Source organism: Vipera berus (genome assembly GCF_964194415.1).
Source record: "Vipera berus genome assembly, chromosome: 1".
In the NCBI taxonomy this organism is placed as follows: domain Eukaryota; kingdom Metazoa; phylum Chordata; class Lepidosauria; order Squamata; family Viperidae; genus Vipera; species Vipera berus.
In genome coordinates, this window is record NC_138202.1 from 320,627,077 (window position 1) to 320,637,033 (window position 9,957).

General features: G+C 34.7%; 1 protein-coding gene across 2 annotated transcripts in view; it reads right to left on the reverse strand.

Annotated features, from left to right (window-relative positions):
• Window positions 1-7,219, reverse strand: part of ZC3H6 (zinc finger CCCH-type containing 6) — a 32,915-nt gene extending 25,696 nt beyond the window's left edge. Inside the window, exons 1-2 of one of the 2 annotated variants that reach the window (XM_081344783.1) lie at window positions 6,994-7,219; window positions 99-282 (exon numbers count right to left, since the gene is read on the reverse strand). In XM_081344783.1, the coding sequence (XP_081200909.1) occupies window positions 99-282; window positions 6,994-7,085 (276 nt within the window). In that variant the 5' untranslated portion in view covers window positions 7,086-7,219. Of the gene's footprint in view, window positions 1-98; window positions 283-6,149; window positions 6,938-6,993 lie in introns of those variants that run through there. The other variant, XM_081344782.1, reaches the window with a different exon arrangement.
• Window positions 7,220-9,957: the final 2,738 nt, after the last annotated feature.

Sequence of the window (9,957 nt, forward strand, 5' to 3'; positions counted from 1 at the left end):
AATTAAAGCAAAGGCATTCCAGTATAGTTTTACATTTTATTTAAATAGATAATTATGTTAGAAATAAACTGCATAGCATGCTGAAGAACACTTCATACCTTGTGTTTATCTCGTCTTCTCCTTTTTGATTTTTTCTTCTCTTTTTCCTTTTTGCGCTTCTTTCGTGATTTTCTATGAGATTTTTCATTTTTAGGTTTATCTTCAACTTTTGTGCCTTTTTCTTCCTTATCTTCTTCAAGTCCAGCATCATCTATTTCACCATCTTCAAGTTCACCATCCTCTCTGCTCAAGAAAGATAAAATTAGATAAAATAAGAATTTGGAAGATTCCAGAAAACAATGCAAAATTGTTTTATGTCCATGTGTCTATTAGTCAAAATAGGGACATGCATTTAAATATGCTCACCTTAAATTAACATCTAGCAATATATTTATATTTCATATTTTTTATTATATTTCTTTTATCAGACCATACAATTGCAATTGAAATTTTCTTAGTATTATTTTAATAAGTATATATTGTCTTATAACTAATTCTCAAAATAGTCCACAACTACTATATAATTCCTAATCACCAATATCTATATAAATATATTAATGAAGTATTACAGGTAGACCTTGACTTACAATCACAATTACACTAGAGACCAGACTTCTAGTTATACGTTGTTACAGTCACAAGTCGAGACACCCACATGACCAGCCCTGATTTTTTAATGGCAGCTATTAAGCAAATCATTATGCTTATTTAGTGAGGACCATGGTCATAAATGCAAACCAATTCTTCTAAAAGAGCAGTTTTTGCAGAAAACTGGCAAAAAATGTCGAAAATTGTAGTCATGTGACCATGGGATCTCCAACTATTGTTAAAGGTAAGCTGGTTGCTAAGTGCCCGACATGCGGTCATGTGACGATAAGAATATATGTTTAAATGTGGGATGATGTGTTGTGATGGCCTGAAGTGCTTTACAGGCTGTTAAGCACTGTTGTAGGCCCATCATAAGTTTTGGTGTTAAGTAATTAGTCACAAATCAAGGACTACTTGTAGAAGATTGCAGAAAGTAGCAAAAGTAATAAAGAACAAAATCCAACATTAAAAATTATTTAGATCTTTTCCAGTGGCACAATAATTACAAAATCTGCTAGATTATGACATTTTGATTTAAAATCTGGAAGAAATGCTTTTTGAGACAATGAAGTATAAAGATTAAGCTGTGACACTATATGCAGGGAGACCAATTTCTATTCCTATTCTTAGCCCTACATCACAAAATTGCTGTTGTGGGGCAAAAATACAATTTGTTCTGAACTTAGTAATACATGAGATAAAATATTGCTCAAAAAATAACTAAATGAATTATCCATTTATTATAAACATATAATTATGTTACAATAAATGTAGAAAAACATATAATTATGAAATATTATATATTATGGATTAGCTTACTCAGTTAAATAAGCCAAATGTTACTTGTAATATTATAAGTTTGTTTTCTTTGTTTGAAGTTTACATTACATAAATTATAGTTATGTATTATTTTATTTTTATTTTTGCTTAATTCAAGACAGCATATACACTAATGCTCCCACTTCAGATTTTCTCCAAAGCAATCTTGTGAGATGAGCTAAGTAAGAGCTTGACTGATCCAAAGTCCCTCAGCTGGCTTTCGTGCTTAAGGGAAGACTAGAAGACTATCTTCTGGTTTCTACCAACCACTTTAGCTCTACTGTATACCAAACTGACTCAAACAATTTAAAATTGCTTGTATTAACTTGAAATTTTATTCATGGCTGTTATAATTTATGCTTTTTAAATTGTATTAAGGGAAAAAATTTGTCATAGTTTTCTATGGTACAACTTAAAGTTAAGGTTGATGTAGATTTTAAGATTATCAGAAGTGATGCGCTGAAAATATGGAACAGATAGAAACCCTGACTGTGCCTGAAAATGCCTTTATGGATCTCAGCATAGGAAGCATACAGGAAAGAAACAATACATAAAGAAAAATGGTTAAAATATAGAGAGTTGATAGAATAGGAACATAGAAGACATAAGATAAAATCAAGAGAGCAATTTTCTGTTGAGGAATTTAGTTTTCATTTTTTTATATGCGTAGTTAAAAGAAAGATTTAAGGTAGATAATAGGACATTTGACACAGAGCATCAGAACAAGAATTTGAAACTGAACTATGTACAACAAATGATAAACATACAACTGCATAAGTACATAAAGGTTCATTGATATTTGAAGTGGAAGATGGAACAAGTGAAAGACTAGAATATAAATTGTAAGAACTTTGGAACAATATACTGATGGAAATGGGAAAATATGTGGTTTATGGGATTGAAACTTACATTGTTATAACTTAAAAGACAATTTTCATAAAATGATGTATCACTGATATATGACTCTAGAAAAATTATCTAGAACGTATAAAAGTATTTCAAATTTCTGTTGGAAATGTGGACAATATGAGGAGTAATTTTATCATGAATAGTGGACTTGTAAAAAACCCCAGACATTACTGGGTTCAAATACATATAAGGATACAAAGAATTTTAATGATCAACATTCAACTGAAACCAGATTTTTTTTGCTGAGATTAATAAACAGTTAATAAAAAACAGTCATGGGTGATTATTTTTATGTATGATTCCTGTTGTAATACTTTTATATGTGTAAAAATGGAAAGACTCTGAAATACCCACAATGGAAGAATGGCTGGAAAAGATGAAAGAACTAGCAAAAGTGGCAAATTTAACTTGTTTGATCAGCAACTATATTTATCAGTGCCTGAAAACTCTTATGGACTTTTTGCTGGAAAAAAAAGAAAGAAAAATTAATTTGTGATTTATGAGTCTGAATATTAGAAAGGAAAGCTTATGGAAAGAAAGAAACATGAAGTAAGTTTGGAAAAAGAGAGTAAAATATAAATGCTTTTATAACTGCTACCAAAAAGTTCAGAAGCTGCTTCTTTATAATCTTTTCTTTCATTTTTCTTTTTTCCCCTATTTTCTTATTCACTATTCTTTGTTTCCTTGTTTTTTTTCTGATATTTGAATTGTTTTTATCTTGTTAAAAAGTTCTTCAATAAAAATTATATTAAAAACAGTTCAAAACATATCCAAGATAGATAGAACAGAAACTGCAGCCACTATTGTTTTATTTTCTGAGAATGCCCTTTGGGGTCTATGTGGGGCATAGGAAAGCCCCTGAAATACAAGATATGCTTGCAGAAGGTATTTTATCATGCTTGCCACCATTTTCATAATTAAAATAGTGATTTTAGAAAAATCATTGGGTTAGGGAATTTGAGTCATTAAAATGGGTTAGCAGGTATACTATTATTCATAAACAAATTGATACTTCTGAATATAATTATGCTTTGTAGTTTGAAATAGTGACTTCCAAAACCAAATCTATTTACTACTGAATAAACCAAGCATATATCTAACACATTAGTAAATGATGCCTAAAACTGTTAGCAAAAGCTAGTATGATATTCAGACAAAGGTTTCCTATTGTTATAGACACCCTTTATTTTTACAATTAATAAGAGGTACAGAATCAAAGCTACATTTGAAGAATGAAGTGTTCTAGGTCATAATAGTACACTGAATAATACACTGAAGCTTAATTCCCTTACTTTTCATGCTCATCTAAATTGGCCTTTTCCAAACTGAAATGTTGGACTATAACTCCCAAAATTACATATCAACTTCTGGGATTTGTAATCAAATACTCCTGGAAAATATCAAGTTGAAGAAGGCTAATTTAAAATGCACATAAAACTAGGAAAACTTTAGAACAAAGGAAAAAAATGTCATTCAACACAGCTAATGGAAACATTGGCACAGCTGGCAGAGAAACAGGGTGTGTTCAGAAAAGTGACTTAGCTCAGCCATGCAATAAGTTCCCTAGGGTATAAACGAAATCATCTTTGGCAGTTTTCAGGCTACAGTTATATAAGATTCTTAATTTATAAGTATTCATATGTGTTTAATACATCCAGCTTCCAAAGTGAAGTTAAACAAGATGACCTTTTTAAAATGTAAGATGCTATAATTATGTCTTTAATGTAATAATTACTTAACAATACGCTGGCCTCAAGAACTTAACTGATGTAATTTTAATCACAGTTTAGACATACAAGAACTTTATATACAATATTTAAATTACAAAGTACACTTTTGCCATAGTAATGTGTATGTATATATCATATTACAAAAGCAGAGTAACAGTGTAACAAGAATACATCTTATGCTGTTACTTTGAGAAAAAAATACTGTTTTGAAGATAAATTTCCAAAACCTATTTTTAACTTCATTCTATTAAGAAAGATTTTTAAAAGATTTAATGTGATAGAAACTAAACAGAAGCTACCTAATACAATGATGCAAAAATATATGCTTTCCATTATTTCAACTGAATTCCATAAACCTACACTATAGTTTGAAACACCAAAATTTTTAGCTAATAAACTAAAACGTGATAATGCATAACCGAGAAAGCCTCTTTCCAAATTTTTAATAGCAAACTTTAACCAAACTTTTAATTACTCACTTAAAAACATTTAAATTATATAAAAATAGTAAACATATCAGTGAAACCTGATCCAAATAAACTCTTCTTGCAATTAGTGTATTTATTTTCAAAAAGGACATTAGTTTAATCTGACAACTATAGTAACAAATATTTTCATGTGGTTGTAAATTTTTATGATACCTTCTAAAACATCAGTATCATGAACTTCCATGGAATATAACATTTGGGGTTGTCACTGCTAGTTCTATACTTGTGAAAAGACATGCTAATTGAATTTCATATGTTATCTTAAATTCCAAATTATATTATGAAGACAAAGATTCATGTATGCATGTTTTGGAGACTATTTGCAAATGGGTCATTTGTGTTAATGTTAAAATATTTACATGTTAAAATAATTACACATGAATAAGCTATATTTATATTTTAAGCTCTATACACTAACTCCATTTATTTATGAATTCTCATGTAGAGAAATAGTCAAGAAATGCAGTTTCTGGGACTTACTAGTGAATTATTTCAGCATTTATCTTTCCAAATATATTTAGCTATGTCAGTGCAAGAATGGAACAGGAAAATGGGCAACTGTATTTTTAAGAACTAAGATGGGCCATCACCATAGGTTAAATAATTGAGATCTGTCTTTAGATCATTTTATTGAAACAAAATGAGAGCTCTCTTGAAAAGAAAAGAGCACAACCCTTTGTTTCCTTCAAAATGTTACATGGAAGTCAGTGGACAAGATAACTCCATTCTATTTGAAATAGTTGAATGTGGACTTTGACTACTTGTTTTGAGATTCCTGACTTTTCTAATAAGAGAGAGGGAGGGAGAGAGAGAGAGAACTTCAAAATAAGGAAGTACAACTCTTGTCTATTCTCTCAAAAATAATTAAATAACCCCAACTTTAAAGTTATCCACTTAAAATATATTTCATTGATTAGAGACATCTTGAAGGTTAAAAGGAAAGAGTATAAGGAATTATTAATGCATTTGTCATGGTTAACAGGAATAATTTCATTAGGGGCTATTTTGCAAAGTCATACAATTTCTTATTAGCCTTAGTATAATTCCACTTATTCTAAACAGATCCTCTTGTAGATTTAGATTGACTGGTCAACATCAATATACTACATATTTTTAAAAAAATGTTATCTAATTTTATAGAAAAATAAGTTTGTTTTGTTTTGCATGCATCTTGCATTTATTATTACAGTTTGTCACTTATCATGGAAGTCATATGATAATTTGTTCTGGTTCTACTAATTAACATGCAAACTTTATTTTGCTGGACAGTTCAGTTCAGGTTGACTAATATTAAAAGTAACAATGCTGTACTGCTGTATTCATTTTGAAATACCCACTGCTTTATCAACTATTTAAAACACTGTAGTTAGTAAAAAGTGCTGATTTGAAGGCATGATATATGAGGCCCAGACCTGATTCACTGTAGCTATGGGCAAGTCATTTGAATTGCTATTCTCCTTGGTATTCCTGTTTGTAGAAGAGGGGGAAAAGGCTATATTCTACTTACTGTGTTGCTGCATGAATAAGGGATTATGTAATGTTTTGTATCACTTTCATAAAACAGTATTGTACATACTTGTGGAGGGACACCGGGATTATAGGAGACTTGTCTGTTAATGGGACCACCATTACAAATCTTGATGTAAAGAAGATTTTTGCATACATGTTGGAGAATGTGGGAGAAATAATTTCAGGTTTCCACATGTTTAAAAACAAATTAGTGAAGGAAGCCATATCTGTATGAAAACAAACATTTGCACAGAGACAGAGACAGAGAAAGGGGGGGGGGAGAAAAAGAGAGAGAAAAGGAGCAGGACTTCAAACCAGAAAATGCCTCTGGTTTGTTAGATTATGGAATTAGAATTGTAAACTGTCAAAGAGAAAAATCTGACAAAACCTCATATATATATATACACACATACAAAAAAGAGTTCCAGTTAAGGTGTAAGGTGTATACATTGTTATATAGCTTCATATATGTTACATATATGAGGGGATACAGTCTGCCTGTGAGTTCAAATGGCAATGAGACGGGATTAAGAACAACAGTGACATTACATACAGACAATGTAAAGTGCATTTTATGGAAAAAAATGTAAAAAAAGGAAATGTAAAAAAAATTCATGCAAAATGCACCTTGAAGTTATCACCCACCCTTAAAGACATCCTTGTATCTAGACTAAAAAGAAAAAAAAACCCACCCCTACCTCAGTCTGAAGGTGACTTTCCCCCATACAATGCTATAGACATTTTCTTTCCTTAAATTCACCTAGGCACATTTAAGACATCGTTATTACCACCATTATCATCATCATCATCATCATCACATAGCATACCATCATTCTCAGTTATTATCACTGTTAATTATCACCATTGAGAAGCGGAGAGAGAGAAAGAGAAAGAGAAGAACGTTACTCGACCTTTCGTCCCCTGCATGTTGCCTGTCAGAGTCGGGCATGTTTTGGTCAAGAACTGGGTTTGGGGGATTGGAGAATAGGCTTTCAAAGGCCATTGTGCTGGTTGTGCCTGTGTGCAGGGAGGAGGAGGAGGAGGAGGAAGGGGGGAGGAAGGCAGGACGCTGCTGCCAGTCGTAGGGCGCAGGGAGAGGAGGTGGAGGCGGCGCGCACTCGTGCGCACACACAAATATACACACACACACTCACACTCGCACAGGGGAGCGGCAGCGCTGCGCCTACAGGGCTCGACGACGCGAGGTGTTCCCTCCGTGCAGCGGCGAACGAGATTTCACGCACGTATTTACTGAATTGGGGGGAACACAAACATAAGATACACAGAAGGGCACTTTTTTAACGGCCGCTCGAAGGGAGGCTGCCCTGCGCCTCCCGGGAAAAAAAAAGAGATGGGAGCTTATGAGGAGTTCGGTACACACAGACCATACGGAGGAAGGAGGCAGCAGGAAGAAACAGGCAGAGCGGAAGGGAGGAAGACGGGACACGTTGGCCGGAGAGATGAGCTGTTCTGATTATATCTTCCTTACAAACATGGCGCCCGCCCGCTCACCACTACAAGAGAGAGAAAGACGGGAAAAAAAGGGGACCAATGGCGCGCGCGGAATGGATGGGGGTGGGGGCGGAGGCTGGACACGCTCACAAAATGGCGGCGATTGGCGTCGCTCACAAAGTGCCGAGGAAGGCTAGGAAGGGAAAAAAAACCCCAGCCAGCTTCTCCCTGGCAGCTTTCGGGTCGCCGTGACCGATGCGGCGTTTGGTTGCACGCTCTTCTGTGCCTCGCTGTCGTCACCAGATATAGGAAAGGCTTCCCCGCCTGCCATTGGCTCGCGCCGCCGAGGGCAAGATGCCCGTTGGGCGCGCTGGGGGGGGGGGAAGGGAAAGCGAAAAGCGCGCGCAACTACATGGCGATGGCGCAATCGCTAAAAGAGGGGATTCCGCGCGAAGAGGTTCGCCTATTGGGCTTGTCTTGGCAGCGCCTTGGCTTGAGAGAGTGCTTGAGAGAGGACGAGAAAGGAACGCACTTGTACAAAAAAAAAAGCAGGGAAAGTGATTACTTAACTTATTACTCACCCTCAGTTATGGTAGGACTGCACTAAGAACAAAGGAGAAATGGGTTCACTCAAGTCTTCGGAAAAGGGCGAGGGCAAAACTTTAAGCGTCAAGCCTGGTTAGTATTTAGATGGGAGATCACTAGGAAACCTCAGATGTAGCTTGGACTGGGAAATAAAATACCCTGGAAGAAGCTAAGGGCAACCTCTTTGGTTTTTATAGCATTCTCTCTTGCTCTCCTTTCTTCCTGTCAAATAAGCAATATCTTTGTGTCCATTCTGCCACCAGGAGCTGAACTTGAGGCTAGTATACTTTACCTTTTAGTACAACTTCATCCATTTTTATACTGCAGGTACGTAGCTTGGCTTCTGACTCTGCAATACCCAGTGCTCTAAAAGTTGTACCAAATTTTAACTTTTGAGATGACAACAGGTCTAGGTCTCAAATATATCTGCCCAGTCTAGTATAAATTAGCACATGTGGGATAATAATGTTACTGTGAATGAAGCTCAAATTGTTACTGGATGCCGTAAACCTACCTCTCTAAATAAGATCCAGTGGAGGAGCTCGCACCTGATGAAAGCTGGGAACTATGGAAATCTATGAATAGACTGCATTGGAAGTTATTCACAAAAGTGAACTCTAAAATCTAAAACATTTGAAACAGAAGCCATTTTGTGAAGACTACTTGAACTATGTGATTTAATCCCTCCCTCTCTCCCACTCCCTCTCTTATTAGAAAAGACTTGGATGAAGAACTATGGCTCTCCTGAGCCACAGCATCTATCAGCATTGAGCTATATAATAGTGGTTCTACTTTGTTCTGAATGGGCAGTTACAGCTGATATTAGAGGGGCTGGTATGCTCAACTCCCTGCTCCTTTGTGGATAAAGTACTGCTGCATCCTCCCATGTTATTCAAAATATGTGTGGTATTATAGGGGGAAATCATTGGTTTGGGGTGAGGTGTCAGCAATACTGATGACACTCAGTTGTTCATTGCCGTTCAGATTGGGCAGGAAATACAGTGATTGTTTTCTCCAGATGAGTAAAGGCTATCAGAATTCTGGATGAGATGAAATGGTTGCACCTGAACACGCAAACTGAATTATTGATTATCCAGAAGCCTTTGAGTTCCCTAATGGCATTCAGTCCTCTTTCTTTTGGGAAGGGACTCATGGTCCTTTCATGCAGTGTTGTAGAACTTGGTTTCTTTTCATTTTATTTTTACCCCTTCTCACAAGATTCATCCAAGCTTTAACTCTTTTGTAAGTCCAATACAAAAGAATGATTCAGGTCGCTCTCTTATTATTTATAATTCCCTTTGATTTTTAAAACATCAACCAATTTCTTTTGTATGTCCAATGAAATGTCTTTTTCCATGCCATTCTTATAGTCTGTTATTTTTAGATCCACTTTTAATGACAACTCTGTCAGATAAAGCTTGTTCCTCTTCTGCCCTTTCTTCTAAAACATTTTTGGATACAGTCTGTCCATAGAAGCAAACACTGATATTAAGTTCAGATTTCATTTTTCAAAAGTATCCATATTTCCAATATTGTAATTCTTTGTGTCATTTGGTTAATCAGAATTTATTCTTCTTTAGTTAAAATCATTAGTTTTTTCTAGTGTCCAGTTTTAAAATTGTTTATCTCTTTTATATCTTAGAAAGAATAAAAAATGACTTTCTCACAGGAAGGATTATTTATAATTAATTTCAAAATCTTATTTCAAATTTATCTGGGCCTTAATTGGTTGATTACTTTATAAACTCAAAGTTTCAATTACGGTAGCTTTTGCTATATATTTCATTTTCCTTCATTAAGGGTTGAAGGTAGACTCACCTAATGTTTTCAGACCTGTC